The sequence below is a fragment of the Wasmannia auropunctata genome, unplaced genomic scaffold (genome assembly GCF_000956235.1).
Source record: "Wasmannia auropunctata unplaced genomic scaffold, wasmannia.A_1.0 LD326009.1, whole genome shotgun sequence".
Taxonomy (NCBI): domain Eukaryota; kingdom Metazoa; phylum Arthropoda; class Insecta; order Hymenoptera; family Formicidae; genus Wasmannia; species Wasmannia auropunctata.
This window is the reverse complement of record NW_012036881.1, coordinates 19,849-39,532: the sequence shown is the minus strand read 5'-3', so window position 1 is coordinate 39,532 and position 19,684 is coordinate 19,849. Positions and strand designations below refer to the sequence as shown.

Genomic DNA, 19,684 nt, shown 5'->3' with positions numbered 1-19,684 from the left:
ATAGTTAATTAAAAATTATTCGTTTGACTGGAGGTGGTTTCTTTAGAAGACGACGTGGATCATTAAAATCAATTAAATTTTGAATCGAATGCATCGCGATATTTGCTGTACTTACAATTTCGAACCACAGTAACGGAAGCGTCAAGTCGGAGAACTTTTCCACGTTGGCCATGTGTCCGATACTCTGCAGAGCCATGTTAATCTGGAATCGGAACGCCAGATCCATGGGTATCCCGGACGTCGGTTGAATGAAAAAGTAGGACTCGTGCAGCTCCTCCTGGGGATTCAGTCCTTCAACGGCCTCCTTCAGCGACGGGTCGCTCTTGTAAAAGTGCGGATACGACAGTGCGATTGGGAATCCTGTAATAAAGGTCGGGAAGATCTTACAGTATATACCTACGCGATCTCAATTCGCTGGACAGGTCTAATTCGTACGCGAGAATCTGCCTATAAATCATCGGATTACGGCGCGAAACATCGACGCGTTCCCGAGTCTCCTAAGATGTTTTCGTGTCGCGCATTACTCAGTGAAAATAGCTTTTCTCCTTATGACGTAATCGACGTGGCATAATTTTATTATCGTGAACGGGCGATCGTTTGTCGCTTTTTATCCGCATAAGATGGAAATCATCGCGTGATAATCCCAAAGACGAGCTTTCTGGATTTGCTTCACGAGGAGCAAATTACTTCAAACATAAATTATTCTTAATCACCTGTTCGTGCCATTTAGGCGCGACTGCTTTTTTCTCCTCTTTATCCTTCACTCGCGTACCGAATTGGAACTGCTGATTTTTATTGCGACATGACCGAAGCAATTGGAATCTCGCAACATTACTTCGACGGAGACTAGTCGGATGACCGCAACCGGTAAACAGACTTGCGAATCATCGATTTTGTGATGCATATCGAAATTCCATTCTCTTACAAGTCTGTTTCTTATAAAAGACACGGCGACGGAATGACTGAGGCACTTAATTAAGTTATGTAAGAAGATACGTTAATGATATGTGCTGTACAATAAAATGTGCATTATAGACGCAATTAATTAATAATTTATTCGCCGACGAGTTTGAGACTTCGATTTGGAACTGCGTATTGCATTAACGAAGCCATTACCATCTTCAACTAATATACGGAATAATTTATTGAAATTAACTGGTATATTGATAATATCTTACCGTAGTAACAATCGGTCACGTCGATTAAACCCGCCTTCAGGCAGTGTCCTTTCCGGCAGAAGCATTTATTCTCTGGATTCACCGCTCCGTTATCCAATTCGTTCTCCATGAACTTATATTTGTACGAATGCAAGCCTTGTATCACCTTCTCTCCGTCTCGTACCTTTGGAAAAGATATATTATTACAAAGGGATGTTTATCTTTAGAGAAAAGTATTTAAATTTGTACGTATTTCGAAATAGGATACTTTAACGCCAACATTTTTAATATTTCATTATTAATAATATGAATTTTCAATATTTTATTATTAATTGTATGCATAATTGAACATTGCTAATGCAAAATTTATATATTATACTAAATAAACCCGGTTTTTTAAAATGAAGATATTAAGGTAGATATTTCATTAATTTCTACATAAGCGTTTAAAAAGATTTGATTCCAATTAAGTTCGAGTTAATTTTAACAGATTTTCAATTTAAAGATCAACTGTGAAGCAATTTTCAACGTTGTGAGTTGAGATGCAGAAAAAGGAAAAGAAATAAAAGGTGACGGTTTTTCCTGATGAAAGATTGCTCGAGCTGCTCGAGGGATAGATCCATCAATTGCATAAGAATAATTTACGAGCATTCTGTATAAGGGAAGAAAGTCAATAATAAAAAGAAATAAACGTTACACACGAGTAACGTCGCTATGACTCGGCAGAAGGTTCTCGGCCGAACTGTTTAACCGTTTCGCCGTGATGTGACTGCAATGATCAAAATTACCAGTCGTTCGCTTCGACAGAGGCTCTTGCGAAAGAAGAGGAGCGTGTCGTTAGGCTCGATGTAGCTCGGAAACTTAACGCCGTCGCTCGCGCCGTGCACATTCGCGCATTTGCCAGTCCATTGCGGTAGGTTCGTGTCCCCATTATACTTATCGATCAAGCCTGTCATCCGGATATCTGTCTCTCCTGTGTAAATCGTCTCGAAATCGCCATCGAAGTCGTACATCTGTGAAGCGTAGTAAACGCAAGATTTTTATTATCGCGATGCTTATGCATTCGAGAAAATAGACATTTACATTACTAGAGCATTGCAAGAGAACATGTCTGCGTTAAGGAAAATATACAAAATCTAAAATGAATATTTTTATTCGATAGCTGATAAACGAGCTGCAATTCCACTCGAGTTTTATACATATATATATTTGTAACAAAGAATGCAAGAGTAATTAAAAATTTTTTGATTACCTCAAAGAAAAGCTACGTTACAGTCAGTTCAGAAAAAGATATGTTATTATAAATATATCGCGCGATTATATATATATAATCGCGATTTTATTACTATGTTCCATACATTCCAGAAGTCGCCACTTATATTCCTTACCCTATCGATCAATCCCAGCTTATCGAACTTGATCCAGGAGGGCATTAAGTGATTGCCAAGGGTAACGAGAGTTGACTCGTAGCCGAACATGAATTCATGTGCGGTCATTTGAATCAGAGGTTGAGTATTCGTCCGACGGATCAGCACGTTGAGGCCCCACCTGGACATGAACAAGGTGTCTTTCATCAAGTTTGTGATGCTCTGCAACAATAGAAAAAAGAAAGAAACGTATAATAGGACATATGACAGACTGGCAAATCTTATTATCCGCTTCATTAAAATTCCATTACAATAAGCTGTCATTAAGATTATATAATTGCACGACACTGTTCGCGTGTTACGCACTGACATAAGGAAATCAAGTTGTTGACTCCGCTCATCATTTTTCTCTTATTGTACTAATCATCCTATTAACAGCGTGGAAAGTTATTTTTGTGCGATAATTAGAAACAATATTATCGGTTAGTGCATAATAGAACGATGTTACGCAAAAAAAAAACGAGTTAATGTATAAAATAAAAAGATATATAAATATATTTTTTATAAGCAATATAAAATCCTATATTTTAGATTTAAGAGTAAAAGCTATTATTATTTTTTCAAAAATAAAAAAGGCATGAATATATAGATAGCAAAATTGAATAGCAAATTATTATTGTAAATTATGATGGAGTTACCGCGGATCAATGACATGTTGCATATTGACATTTATTCTGTGTCATTATAATATACCGCTCGTTATCGAACTAACAATAAGTATGACATATCAATAGTTCTCAACAGAGGAAAAAATCAATACATTGCAATCTTCAGTTATTCTTCACCCACGCGATTGCCAGGGTCATTCACTTTACTGATAACTCGACTAACATACTCGACTAACATAAATAATGACATACGGTGCGAGTGGTTTGACCAGTTTCAATCTAGCATTCTATAAAATATTTATTCCATATTTTACATCTTTTCGAATTTCTCTCGAAGTTACATTGTGCGCGAACTTTAGCAATAAAACTTTAACAATAAAAAATAATTAAGCAAGAATTTAAATAAAAATAAAAATGCGTGCCATGTAAAGAAGTTAATTTCTCAAGAATTTTTCATTATGGGATTTAATAACAATATAGCAAATCACATTGTTATCGTAAATGATACAGAAAGTATCATAGTTAAAAATTTAATTTTTAAAAACTTATTACAAGATAAATCCAACAAAAATAAAAATTAGATTTTTTTTTAAGAAAACAGAAACTTGTTCTCAAAACGAGAATTTTAATCGTCAATTAATTATTTGCTTATTGATATTTTAATAGAAATGTAACAAAATTTTCAATACAGAAAAGTAAATGTTAATAGAGAAAATAATTAGGAAATCATGTCTGTATGTTTGTCCTAACTTTAATGTCATTGAATTTTCAAGAAACTCAATCCAACTCGGTGGTAATCAATGTCAATGGACAATGCCTACATGCAATAGAAATGCTATAGAATATAAATGAAACGCTTTCTCCCGTGCGACCTTTTAAACAGATAAGAGTGTTTATGGCGTATCTATTACTCTTAACTGACGGCTTTACAATTTGCGTGCCCACGAGGAATGTATTGCTTAAGCGGATTCTTCTCGAAACACGGTTCACTGCACCTCCTGCACATTATAAATGCACATTAAAAACAGCGAATTTAATTAAATGTTGAGATTCTATTTCTTCGTAGGCGCAATAACTTTAAAGTAATCACCGTGACGGCGTAACGTGTGGATTTATGTAGAGCGTAAAACGCAAATTACACTGTAACATACCAAAGTTATTTTGCATCAAGATTTTTGTAAAAAAAATTACGTTTCCATTATTTATCGTCGAGCAAATCGTGGATGCACGTTTCTAGAAGTCTTTGACTTGAAAACGATTTAATAGCCGCATATAATTTATGATTGCTTGAATTACCATAACGAAATTTTACATTAATTTTCCAATTTAATTTAAAATGCAGTTATTTATCTATTAATTAGTTTTACGCTTATAAAGGCATATTCAATATATTTACTAGTAGTTTTATACGAAAATAATTGATTATTAGGAATTTATTAAGAAGATATAAAAAAGATGGCATGTGTAAAGATTCTATGATTTTATTCATGCAATGAAAAAAAAACTTATTGTTTTACATGAATTTACATAATTGTTCGGTAACAACGACTGTTTCTCGAGACAAAGTCAACTAATGGATATAAATGTAATTTTTAGATGTAACGTGTCGGACTGAGCGTTTTTTTTTCACCGCTCATTAAATTTCTAATATGACAAGTTTTATGATTACGATAATAAGTGTGCGTCATATTGTGAGTTTTGCGTTTTACACGTCTATTTGCATGTGCAAACCAATACAAATGGAAATACTGTACTTAATTACGTGTAATTTTATGACGCGTTCTAATTAACTTTTGTTCATAGCATAAGTATATAAGTGCTCACGAGATTGCTTTTTACGGGCCATTGATTGGTACTTCTAAATGTTGACAAGATTCTCCAAAGTACATTTCAAGTTTTTATATGAAATTGTTTTACAATGAGACGCTCTGCCCGCCGTACACGTTTTACAATTTTCAAATATCTATTATACGCATGTAATTAAACGATATTATGTCTCGCTGTATTATTAATTCGTGTGATGACATGTGAAACATGTCTTCACGCGATTCAGTTTCGATAATAATGAGAACAATGGGTGTATTCTTGTCGTCAAGTATCATTGCGACAATTTTGTATTGAAAGAATTGTCGAAACATACTTACTTAAATGGCAAGAATAAACTCCTTGTCCTCATCAGTGTTTTTATAAAAATTAATTTTGGAAATTTATATGAGAAATTATACAAAAATCTATGCCGTAATATTCGAAAAACAAATGACCGATTTTGAAATTAATAAAAAACCAATTAAATTAATGTTGAAATTGAAAGTCATGCTATCTTGAACATATACTGTCTATATTAATAATAGTTAATAATAGTCGAATTTTCCTCTGAGGTAATATTTGGACAACAGATAACTTAGTTGTAACAGATAAATTAGTTGAAAAATAATTGAAAATTATTTTTTAATTATTTGAACGAAAAAAAAAATTAAATGTCGAAACTTATGTTGCTGGTCTTGCAACAAATATTGTTTGCTAGTAATACTCGAATTTCTCTGATTGCGAGATGATACTAAAGAGAAAATAGTATTTGAAATCAATGAAAAATAATTAAATTGACGAAATTGAAAGTCATAATATCGATCTTGCACAAACATGTTCGTTAATAATAGTCGAATTTCCCTCTTCTGAGGTGACGATGGAAAGGGCATTAAACTGCGTCTCTTGTCAGCAATATTCTTCCTGGCTTCTCGCGGCTGCTTGACCGCGCAAAGCGACGGGAGTCTCGAGAATGGAAATTTCTCGTAAACGCGGACGCGTACTTCGCGTTGTGAGGCGATATGCACATATGTACGTTCTAGAAAAATCTACGCCGCATTAATGAATACGTTATAGTATATGGAATATGAAATTGCGGCTCGCATAATTAAACTCGACAAGTGAAGAGCGGGAGTACTTAGTTTCCTTGCGTAATATCTGATGGTGAGTTTAAGTTATTTATGTCCATGTTATGTTACAATTCCGTTAATTATAATAGACATGACACATTCCATGAAAATAATATAGTGTCACTGGATTTTTTTTTTGCATTTTATCAAGGTAATCTTGATACTTATAGGTAATCAACGCGCGTAAATATTCATGAGTACATGGAAAGAACGATTTTGTTGACAAATCTAAAAATTTTGTTAAAAATAGATCTGAAAATAATTTTTTATTTAATTATCAAAATAATTTGTTGGAATGTTAAAATTGATAAGTATTGCTATAAAACGTTTTTGATATTCTAGCAATCATTTTGACGTTCGCACAAAATAATTTTGACTTTTGAACAACAATTATTTTCAGATTTAGCAAAATTGTTCTTTCCGTGTGAAAAACTCGGCCGATTAACTATTACGCGGCGCTACATTCGATTCTACTTCAGCGAAACAATAAAGTTATTTAACGGGATGCGTTTTGCCGGGAGAATGTTGCACGGTCTTCTAACTGATAAATTAACCGTTGGAAAAAATATGCATGCATATCCGAGAAAACCGTGGTTGTCGCCGTTATATAAGAATGGAATGTATCGTCAATAAACTCGCGCACATATAATAAAGATTCTTGAATCTCTCCGGGAAACGGAGGGGCTTTGCGAAATCGATCGTAATTAACGGTCTGCTGTTAAAATTTACGACGTGCCAGTTAATATCGTATTATATCGAATAAATGAAATGCCATAGAAATGTCGAAGAAGTCTCCAATGAACTTCGATTGCATCAAGCGTGGGTCAGCACTAACTTAGGATTAGTTTGCAGACGTTTAGTGCAAGTGAACCGATGACTAAGTTGTTTCATGTTGCAATCGAAATATTTTTTATATTTATTATATTTCGCATATCAATCATGCCTTTGGCATCAACTAATTTCTTACGGTGCAAACAATACGTTGCGGTCAAAATATATTTAATAAATTTATTGTGTCCTTTATTGTCAAAAAATCGCCAAATGATCGATAATAAATCGTGAATACAAAAAGAAAAAAAGAATTAAACCTTATATGAATATTCATAAAAGATTTGTATGTATGTATATTATAGATATCCGTTTAATAATACTGTTACTGATATAGTAACAAAAAATTTCTACTCTTATTAGTAGATGTTGTAGATTACATTAAAAAATCTGGATTTAACGATTTATTTGAATATTTATAGATTTGTATCAGATACTCTGATTACATCCTTGACATAGAAAAAAAACATCGGGATTAACTAATAACATAATTTGAAACTGCATTACCAGTATTCAGTATGTAAATATAGACGCGATGAAAATATTAAAGTTTTTGCTGCACCATTATCTGTGTTTATTACGCACACTTAGACACTTAATTATACTATTCTTATACCCGAGCTGTGTTAATTAATACGTAAGACGTTCGGGTTTCTTCCACTACGGAATTTACGATCGACGTAATTCATATTGTTGATCTGGTCAAGGTTTACAATTCTGTTCTATATTATCGCCATTGTCACGTCGCGATATGCACGCTTATATACGATGTTGAATAATGCTCGATAAATTTTTCGGTATTCCTTATAGATATCGAGTCAGACGCCTCGAACGTGTCGCGAATGATTTATAAAGCGTGTCTCTCGGTTAATTACATCATTTCTCGAGGATCGAACTACCACGTGCATGCAAAATATTTCGTTCGATTTTATCTCATCGATTTATACAGCATAATAGCGTGAACGATTAATTGTTACTCAGCTGTTCTGTCTGCAACTTAGTTATTCTAATTGGCGTGTATTAGTCACAATTCGTGCATTTGAAATCGCGATATATATACGTTCTTTCCCATGATTAGTAACGAACAAATCCTAAAGTCCATTCTCCATAATTGCCCAACGGAATATTTAAAATGTACGTGAGATTTAAAAAAGATCTCGTTATACACGAATTGGTATACAAGATTATTGAGATACGCATTTGTACAAGTTTGAGATCCCGTTTTATTTATCATATTTAATATATTCATGCACACCAGTTAAGTTTAGCCCAATTAGTTTAAGCCCGGTGTAAGAAAGGAAATGGAAATCAATAATCGCGAGATCTTATCGTATCGTACTTTTCAAGTCTTTTTTTTTTTACAATTTTTAACAGGACCGGCACGTTTCTCAGCGTCAGCGGCCAGCCATGTTTGCACGAACGGGCTTGTTTATCTGAACGAACGTGCATATTAATCGGGTTCACGCGTCTGATAAGATATAACTTTTCCGAGAGGTACGCCGGATCGTTTAACAAGAGTTAATATCTTAACTATACTTACGAACAGCGCAATATTCGGCATTATTACGAGATCCTCTTCCGTGCCGTTGCTCATTTCCGGTACGTATCTCAATGGATGCACCGGTATCGCCGACAATGTACCGTTGTCATTGAAAACCACATTCGCATGCTCGAACAATTCTCTGCAACAAGATTAATGATGTTAGTTATTAATTTGTCATTATACTCGTAATGTTATTATACTGTAATTGTACGTTTAGAATACATTCCTTTCGTAGAATCATTGTGAAAATGCACTTTCTACACAGGTGACTAAGTGTGTCGTTATATGCGATTGATTTTTATCACAAAAAAATACTGTCAACAAAAAATATTTTAATACAAAGATTATATATTTACATCAGGATTATTGAAATAATAAATAGAGATTATACAGGATGTTGCCGATCACCCGCAATCGGAACACACTACCAGATTAAGCATTTTATCCCAAAAGAGCCTAATAATTTGTTGATCCGCAGCATTAATAAACTATTTTTTAAAATTAATTAAATTAATACAATTTTTAAAAATTAATTTTATAATAAATAACAATAATTTCTTACAATATGGTATTATAATACATAGAATACTTTGAAACACAGTGAATGACACAGATCAAAAATTTTTAACGATCTCAGACTTACAATTAGTGTTCGATAAATTTGGAATAAAAAATGCTTAATCTGACAATGTGATACTAAGTCTGAGATCGTTAAAAATTTTTGATCTGTGTCATTCACTGTATTTCAAAGTATTCTATGTATTACTAATATTGTAAGAAATTATTGTTATTTATTATAAAATTAATTTTTAAAATTTTTATTATTTTAATTAATTTTAAAAAATAGTTTATTAATTAACTACACTGCAACAAATTATTAGACTCAATAGATTCGGGATAAAATGCTTAATCCGGTAGTGTGTTCCAATTGCGGATGATCGGAGACACCTTGTATATAAGAGGATTATATTTAAACACTATGATTATATATAGTAAAATAGAGAAACGTTATTGTAAAAAAGAAAACGTATCTAAATATTGTTGTTAGAATTATTGGAAGATACAAGAATTATTTTTGGAGCATAATTTTTCGCAACTTAAAATTTTTAAGTCAGTGGATAAATGAATAAAAATTTATTTGTCAAGTTTTTTAACTTTCCAACTTTCGAAATTAAGAGTTATAAATTTATACGTCTTTTGTGTAGCTATAATTCTTTCCTATCGATTTTATTTTGCTATTTTGACACGTGCGCGTCTTCTCTCTTATTTTACAAACATTTAAGTTAAATTTAATTGAAAGGTTATCAATGGGTATTGAACTGTGTAATACGAGATTGAACCATTCCGATACAAGAACCATCATTCATTTGATCGCGCGAGTTCTGCAAATTTATTGCATTTGAATGCCGGGAAAGAAAAACAAGAATGCACAATCAAATGATTGAAAAGATAAGTGTATATATGGAATAGCCAGTGTATAAACTAGATTACGTCAAATTAATAATTGCTATTTACGAGATGACTCATTATTTCTCTCGAGCTCTTAAACGTCACGACCTCCAACTTCCGCGGCTGCGGAAAGATTCTTTTTTATTGCGGTATGTAATTTCCGCTCGAGTTTTCCGTTCTGATTAATACATATCTCAGCCTTTCTTTTTTTACACGCACCTTCTAAGCGATATGTAGATGAATGAATTTTCAAATCACCTATCATTATCTGAATCAGATAACTGCAGGAAAAGAGAGAGAGAAAGAGAGAGAGAGAGAGAGAGAGAGAGAGAATTTATTTCCGAAATAAATTCCACACGAAAAGAACACTTTTGCTGAATCCAGATCTGAAAATAATTTTTGTTCAATAATAAAAATAATTTTGCGCAAAAGTCAAAATGATTGCTAGAACATCAAAACGTTTTATAGTAATGCTTATCAGTTTTAACATTCCAACAAATTATTTTAATGATTTAATAAAAAATTATTTTCAGATCTGTTTTTAATAAAATTTTTAGACCTTTTAACAAAATCATTCTTTCCATGTATTGACTTGATTGAGATGCTCTCGGTAAATGTGACGGGGCACAGAATTAATGTCGTTACGGGTAACGATAACAACATCGGGATGTGGTTGGATGCGTTAAATAGATCGTGATTCACAATCCGTTCTTGACTCGCAGCTGTACAGAACGATGATCTACATACGCGCGTTTCCGCATACGTAAACCAGGACTTGAGACATATTATCGTGCCGCTTACTTGTACACGTAGGGCCCAGTTTCCTGGAATCGCAGCTTGCTCTCCTTGCCGCTCAGGTATTCGTCGCGATTTGTCACGTTAAACAGGTAGATCTTGATGTAGATATCGACCTCGGGCTTCCGCCATAACTCGAAGGTCTCGCCGCCCTCGCCGAAGGGAACCTTCCATCTGAAGATCGCGTCGTAAGGGTGGAACAGCATTGTGAGGCAGCCGCACGTAAGGCCGAGCAGGCCGAGGATCATCAGCATAAAGATATCTGTGGGCAAAGAGGGAAGAGAGACGTTATCCAAGACGGAAATCCACGAGGAATCTGCTGGAATTAGGTATAGCGAAGATTATATAGCGAAGCTATAATCAGTTATCCTTCCAACAAGGCTGCTTTCACGCTATTATTTCTCGTGCTGCCCGTCTATATACGTACTCCAATTTCATCGTCGTTCTCCCGTGAAATCTCCTATCCGATAAAATTACTTCCTGTGTAAACAAGTTCGAGAAGATGCTCGATATTTGTGGGTGTGTACTTCGGGGCATTTTCTAGCAAAGAGGAGGCTTTCGAAGATACTGTGTGCATATTACAGATGTCTTTAATGACTTTTAGTAATGATAAACAACATTTTCGTTTGAAGATATCGCAAACAAAATAAGGAGACCTTTTGCATTCAATGTTAGAGATCCAAGAAGCTTTATCGTCAAATGTTACAATACAGATTCTGTTCAACTTCTGTTGAATGTAACCATAAATTTCCTTCGTCAAAGCTATTAAATACTTTAAGATGGTGTAGCCAGCGCGCAACGGAGTTGTGAAATGTGATTAATTATTTCTGCAAAGTGATTCATTGGGACACTGCTGCAGGTGTACAACTGCTTCCCTTGTACTTTTCTACCTTAATTGCATTTACGAATTTACGAGTTCCAACCGCAGCATTAATCTCAGCTAGATTTTGATCGCAGATAAACAAGGATTTAATATGAATATTGCAGCAACTTTCACACAGATCTACCGTGGTTTCGTAATTTATGCTCGTTGAAAGAAATATACCCCGCTTTTCTTCGACCGACGGGTCGCGGCATTGTAATTTTTACAGCGGGGCATTATATTGCGATGCTGGAATTACTACAATGTGGGGGTTAATCGAGTGGACAAATAATCTCTCGATCGTGCGCGGGTTGCGCGATCTTCTCTATGACTTTCCGCCGCGAGGATGAGAAACGGTACTCGACCACCGTATACGGCGGTTAGCTATGAGTGCAATCAGGCAAGCACTTTGAAACTGAGAGATCGACTTTCTGCCTCTAGCTATTTTATCTTCAACATAAACGGAGATTGATGTCAATTTGCTCACTTATGTAACAATCAATGTCAATTTAATGTAAATTTGTAAAGTTACACATTAGTCACTTATATATACACTGCATGTGTATATAAATCCAAGATTATACAAGAAGAAATATCGTGTAAATTTTAAATACAAATTCTGACTAGTAAATTTCGCGTTTTTTTTATCTTTCTTATCGGTAAAATTAGGAAGTTTTCAATATTGTTCTTTTGTTTCAGTACATTCCACATATTTTTGGATACCATTCTGGAAAAAATAATTTATAAAAATAAATCAGCTTCTTTTAATCTAATAATCTGATATTTTTTTATGTTATATACAATTTTCTGTAATTTAATAATCAGAATGCAGATAAAAGAATATTGAATCTTAAAAAAATTAAAGTTGCGCGAAATTTAATGCTATCGTATTTTTTCAGGACACTTTTTGAGAAACACTAAATTCCTAAGGCTAAATAAATATTTTTTAGCAATTGATTTTATAAATATTAATTATATTTAATTATATTAACTATATTAATTATATTTAAATTCTCTAGTTTGACGTTTGTATGTATGTGGCTTATCGATGCGATCGTCGTTTACACCAAGGTAGGTGTAAACGACGCTCGTACTACGCAAATCCTTGGAGTATTAAAATTTATTACGCAGAAACGTCAGGTACCTCAGCGAATATCTGCGCATTATTATGTTATCGTATATTTTTATCCGGTCCAGACGACCAGCACGAGGAAAAAACCTTGGATCTTTAAGATCAGACGCAGAGGCCTTCTCATTTCGCTTCCGATCTCTTTTCAGAGAACGGCGAATTGTTACTCTCGATTTTTCGCATGAATAATTAAAACAATTTGTTCTCTGAAGATTGTCATCAAGTTTAATGTACGCAGTTTGTTCACATAACTTCATATGACTAACGTTCATTATAACGCCCGTTTTATTTCTTGTTTTTTGAAGTTTACGATTATGGCATTTACTCACCTCTACCGCATTGCGTATAACGTTATAGCATTATATATATCCTATTTTTAGCCGCTATAGTGGCCAGGATCTCTTTGGCAAATTGATTTTTCTTTAGCGTAATAAAAAATATACATATATTATATCACACAATTCTCCAAATTTTTACTAAAGAATGCAGTTTTATTTTTTATTTATTTAAAATTTAATTGATGAAGATCGTCAGAGTTTTTTTTAGCATAATAGAAAACACATATGTTATATCCCGCAATTTTCTAAGTTCTAAGTCTTTACTGAAGAATGCAATTTTATTATTTATTTGTTATAAAATTTATAGTTGATGAAGTTACTTTGTCACTAATTATCACTTATTATCAGATATGATTGGTACAAAAACGATTAATTTTGCCGTTTCATAGTTTACGTAGCTCTCGATCGTGTCATCTCTCTAAAATCTCATTAATATTAATATCTAATTAAATACTTATTAATATTAATTGAACCGTTAAGACGTGTCTTATCAGATCCATGTCAGAAACCTCGCTGCCGATTAAAGAAAAAAAAAACACATCGACGCGTAACATGATCGTGTGAGGTGACATTTTTACAACGAGAGACAGGAGTTCGAATGTAGGAAGTATACTAAAGTAAAAGATAAGGATGGAAGATTATTAATGTCAAAGTCAGCGGTTGTTGTTGCGACATTCGCAGTTGATACGATCGTGTGTTACACGTCGAATCCGATTGTAATCCCTCTCGCGATTCTATCGACGTAAACGACATTTTTTTTAAATTCCAGTCGACTTTGAATGACAATAGAATTGCGTATCGCGACGCCAATCTTTTTCCCCCGATGCACTGGATGACGCGCTCAGCGACCGCGCTACTACGCGTAACACAGTTAATCCTCCTGTGGTTCACGCCCAAGCATGCCAATTATTGTGTGCCGTGTATTACGGAAATGTAATGGGAGAGATTTATTCTCTAACGTGATATTTCTTTTATGTGCGAAGGACATCGGGTATATTTGCTCGATATTTATCGATCAAAGATTCTTCGCTGCGCCCACACGTTGTCATTTCCACACAAATGATCCTTAGATTTTAATAGATGCAATCGTAAACGAGACAGCTTTTTAAAAAAATACTTTAACATACTGGAGATATGTGCGCTCCTTGAAATTGTTATATCAATACGTAATTATAAACAGCTATATTAAACAGCAAGTTTTTCCTCGATAAAAAATACGTAATGCACAGATATGATCGTAGTTTTAGAAAAAAAGTTTTTTACATAAATAATATGTGTAAAAATTATTCAACATCAGATAATCGTTATTCAAGTTGTGAAGTTCTCCGTTTTAATTGTTATAATTATATATTAATTCTTCAATAGTTGTGAAAATTAAGCGAGAAATCGAAGAGAGTGTCTTTCTCGAAGAGTCGGGGCGCGTTCGATGGACACATTCGTGCAAGTCGTAATTAAAACACCGCGTTTAAGAAGAGCGAAAGTTAAATTTAGCGATTAAGCTATAAATGTCCACGTGTTCGCGCGTATGTCATGTTGCCATAGTTGTTCGGGGTCATAGAAAAGGCGTTCTGTGCTCTCTCGCCTGTTGCAAGATCGCTGGCAACGGCCGGTGTGTGTCGTAATAATTTTCCGGTGGTAATCGAGACGCGACTGCAAATGCATGATCAAATAGAAAGCGTATAGTTACGCCGTGTGTTCCTCTATTCTACATTGTTTTACACTTAGCACGTACCACGTGCAACGTGCATTATGCCCGTGTGCGTGTGTCAGAGACGCGGTGCTCGTATCAGCGCGTTATCGCGCCACGATCTTTCGTATCGATGACGGTTGCAGGTTGCACAAATTTGACGTGGAGCACCACCCGAAGAAAGAAAAAAATCTATGACAAGGATCAATTCAATAAAAAATAAAGAGAGAGAGAGAGACCAGCAGTCCATATAAATGCCAGCTCGCTGCAGCTAATACATCTGTAATTATCTTAAGAATTATCATTTAATTAACAGCGGGCAGGGACGGAGACTTCCTTATTGGATATAGAGCTTTCCACACCCAGAGATCCCGTGTGGGTGTGGAATTCCACTTCGGGGTATTTAAAACACTTTTTTTTTTCTAAATAATTATTTAAATGAGCTAATTCTTGCGTGATACCGAGATAAAATTAAAAGAAAAAAAATATGCAAAGAAATTAAATATATACAAGTAGAAATATATTTCGACACACAGCATAAGAGATAAAATATTTGTGTTATTACCCCCCCCCTCGCCGCCCTGCTTAGATAAGGTATTCCGACTCCCAAAAAATTCAAAAGTCTCCGTGACAGCAGGTGTCAGTTATCCGGCTAGCGCGCTAATTGAGAGTGAACGAGAGGTACGTAAATCAGACAGCAACCTCTGTAGCGGGCAATTTCCCGCCGATTCGCAATGATGTTTTGATTTTGCGCAACGTGTAAGTAGTCGCCGCGGTAGTCTACTCCCTCAGTCAGTGGTTTTCACTGCCGACGAGACATAATCTGAGAAAGCGAGTTTCTCCCGCTGCACTCTGTTGCCTCACGTTTGCCATTTGCAATGAAAATCAATTTGATAATTCCACGAAGTTAGGTAGGCTCGCTAGTACACGGGCCGGATCTTGCATGCGGTCGATTTTATCTACCAGCGGTTTGTAACTGCGGCAAAACGCCACTTAAACTCCGTGTATACATGTACGCGAACTGGTTCCGACCGCGCGTTCCGTTTTATCTGCGCGCATTCCTTCATCGGGCAACAATCCTCCCTGCGTCAAATGCAGGCGCAGTTTCGTGCCGATCGCATTTTTGTCGGCGTTCTTTATTCCCCGCGCGACGGCCGGTCCTTATGTAACTCCGCCAATAAATCCGCAAATGGCCGGTAGTGCAAAGTGGGCAGTATGTGCGCGAGAGCGCGGTTTGCATAACTGGCACTTGGTGACCGTTTTAAGAGTGTCAACTTCTACCTTATCGTTCCGGTAACGCTGATTTTTACGCCTGCAGGCGATAATGGACGATAGCGATTTGCGCGTCTTGTACGTGCATTTACCGACCGCATACCTACATGTGCAAACGCTCTTTCCAGAATGTTATTTTATCCTATTTCCGTAAAAAGGAAAAAAAATATTGATGTGCTCTTTAAAGCAAAACTTAAAGGCTCAAAGCTAATATGATTATCATATGTTTCTTCTGTGGTGCAAAAAATGCTACAAAAAGTAAAGAATAATAATTTCAGAATAATAAAGTAAAATAATTTTAATTTTAAATTAGTAAAACATCCCGAGGCTTAGCCATCTGTTTTATTATTTTTGCAAAGTTTCCGGAAACTGTTCTTTTTTTTAATTAATTGACATGATCACATTAAGCAGGTACATTAGGCATCATTATAGGCATACGGACTTTTAACTGATTTACAATTTTCAAGTCGCACTTGTGCTACCCGAGTGAAATCTTCAAGGAACGATATTCCTGGAATTAAATGGAGCGATCAACAAACTTTTTTTATGAATAATAATTAATAAATATATCCTCACGTATGACTGATGTGCTTGTGCGACGAAGAAACGATTTGGAATTTCTGCTGGTGGCTTTTATCGTGAATCTTTAAGGCGCACTTATTATTTTCACACAAAATGCTCGCGGAATAATCCTGCAATTAAGTCAGATTGTCAACAAACTAGTTTTTGTGGCTGGTAATTAGTAAATTTGCCGGCGTATATTAATACGTGACGAAGAAACGATCTAAAAATTTCTGCCGTATAGCCACTTCGTAGCAAAACCGGTTCTCCGATCAATCCTTTTCGTTTTTTACTTGGACACCAGCCTTCAATGCCATTATCTGTGTAGGAATATTCCACTATACATTTGTACGTCATTAGGTTTACCACTGGCTTCCCGTCAATTGCACGAAGCTAATTGCAATTAAATAAAGACAAATGTGTCATGCGTATACGACATTCGAATCGAACAGGACTTTATGCGGTCGTTGTATTTCCTACATTCTAGAAGATACTAGTCAACCTTGCTACGTAGAATTCTTCGTTTTTTTGCACTTTCAAATTCCCGTGCAAATGATTTTAAAGCATGTCAATGAATTAAGAAAATGTGTTTTTGTTGAAATTTTTAATCAATTTGAGATTGAGTCTTCGTTAAAAATCTGAAGATACTTGTGCTTTATTTAATTTTCAACTTGATTAGTTTACCTCGAAAGGATTCATCAACTTGAAGCTTAATATTACAAACTCGCTGAACGTCGAAAATTGAAGCATTATAAAGAAAAGGTGGCATTTCTCAAGGATCCCATAACTTGTTTATTGAGGAAGGATCGATTCCGATACATTGGTATTCACAAGAGAATTTTTCACGTCTATATCCGAGATGGCATATACTATCTAGATAGAAGCGTCACGCACTTTCGCGTAGGCACTTTGTGTGTGAATGTAAGCCCATAAAAATGATAATTAGGAAGATAAGTGCGAGCTATCGTCTGGCGATGGACGGCTGTGCCGTTTTAGGTCAATGGTGCAGGAGCCGCGCATTGTGTACGATGAGAAAGCATTAGCCGGGGAAGATACATCGCGTCTGTAACTTGACAGCTATATAGCTGTCCGGTCCATTCATGACTCGTCGTATTCCGTTAAAGCAGATCGCATACAGCGAAATATACTTCCTCAGGTGCGACGATGATACATTCCTCGCGCGCGCGCGCGAGCGCGCACGGCGACTATGCGGCGAGTAATGATCGGCGGCTACCTGTTACGAACAACGCGCTCGTGATCTGAATGCGTGGATGACGAAGGGACGCTGCATTTGGGCGGTTTTATTTCGGCGCGTCTGCCATAGTGAATCACACGTATCTACGTCTCACGAATGCTTAACGCACGGACGTTCCCCGTTTGCATTTCTCGGACGGAATATAATATAATTCGGGGTTTCTGTCCGGATGTGCAAAACGGGTTTCTCTAAGGTCAACAAGTTAAGCGGTCAAGATTAAAGATTACCTTGTTTCTCGACGAAAAAATTTCTGCAACGCAATGCTTAAGTCAGAGAGAGCAAGAGAGAGAACTCTTTCTCTCTTGATTTTCACAGGGTGTAAGTTTTTTGATTGCGATTTAATAGATAAAGGAATGTACCAAACAACGCGTGATTTTTTTTTGCAGAGATCATATATTTTATCAATGATCGTCTTTTCGGTTTCAATTATTCAATTATTCAATTTAATTGTTCAATTTCAACAAGACTCAATAGATGACAAAAATATACCGAACGCGTGTTTTTTTTGTTCACATATTTTTAACGAGATTGACTTTCCGGTTCAACGATTAATTCTGTTCGAACATTTTTTTCGATTAATTTATTCCTATTTAATTGGTATTTTCGTATAAGTAACTTTTCGTTACCTTGTGCCCAACAGTTTTGCGAGAGGACTTGTGGAACTTGTGTGTCGAGTTTCGGAATAAAATGGATCGATTAAAATGCGCATATCGTACAATACATATTTTATAGACGCGGAGCCGTGCGCTGAAACATTCACGTCTCATTCGGATAATATATAAACGTACGTTGTCGATGCAAAAGTAAATTCGTACTTGCGCGGAAATGTTTTATGGTATTTCGACAAGGACTTTTGGGGAATACCAACAATGCGATTCCCTCCGCCGCCAAACTACTCGGTTCGTAAGGTCGCTAACGATCGAGATGTCTGCCATTACCTGCCTTAACGCGCTTTCTTTCTCTTTTTTTTACGGCTTGCCCGGTCGTTGACTCGACGTGTATTGACGACTCTTTTATATTTGACACAGTCACATATCGCATGTAGTCCGTAGATTTTAAGTCGGTCGACGACTTTTATTCAATCAAACGAGAGTAAAAGAATGTGTCACGTGTGCGCGCGTGTGTCACGCTTTTGACCAGCTTCTACTTTCACGCACGAATATCCAAGCAAATCATTCACGTGGTGTGCGGTAATATTTAACTGATTTTCCTATACGGATACCTACATGTCGTGCGCGAGATAAATACGTATTCTAAGCTAATATGACTAACCTGTTTATCGATCGGGCACTTTTATTTTTTTTCGTGCAATATCTCTGTTTCGTCGGCAGTGTGCTCCACTTGTAATTACATTAATAACGATACCGGGAAATTACTACCAGCCGATATAATAAAACCAATGAGATAATATCTTTAATCAGCGTTTCAGAAATAATACGTTCTAGAGATTTCACCGTTTTCGAGTCAAGTGGCTTAAAAATAGTAAAATTATACATATATATTCATTTATAGCTCTGCAGCTGCATAGGCCGAATAATAATTTCACAAATTATAAAAACGCACGTTAAAAAAAAATGTAACAATATGACATTTACAAATTTATCTGCCTGAAATATCAAAAATTAATTAATTACTGTTATTAGGTACTTCTCCACGGCGCTTGTCCGTATCATTTTAGAAACTTTGTATGTGGAATGTGGGCGCGGAAGAATTTGGAGGCACGCGAAATTGCACACACAAACGAAATTTCGCTATGTATATAATCATTGCCAAAAGACTTAACGGTTTAATTGGAATAGCTGTTCCAGTATCAAGACTGGTTGGACCCAGAACTCTGAAT

General features: G+C 35.5%; 1 protein-coding gene across 1 annotated transcript in view; it reads right to left on the bottom strand.

Moving 5' to 3' along the window:
* LOC105460224 (scavenger receptor class B member 1) overlaps nucleotides 1–19,684 on the bottom strand; it is a 30,069-nt gene that overhangs the window by 4,271 nt on the left and 6,114 nt on the right. The window contains exons 2-7 of the mRNA XM_011706659.1: nucleotides 10,747–11,002; nucleotides 8,494–8,635; nucleotides 2,546–2,746; nucleotides 1,946–2,170; nucleotides 1,179–1,341; nucleotides 116–360 (exon numbers count right to left, since the gene is read on the bottom strand). Coding sequence (XP_011704961.1) covers nucleotides 116–360; nucleotides 1,179–1,341; nucleotides 1,946–2,170; nucleotides 2,546–2,746; nucleotides 8,494–8,635; nucleotides 10,747–11,002 — 1,232 coding nt within the window. The remainder of the gene's footprint in view (nucleotides 1–115; nucleotides 361–1,178; nucleotides 1,342–1,945; nucleotides 2,171–2,545; nucleotides 2,747–8,493; nucleotides 8,636–10,746; nucleotides 11,003–19,684) is intronic.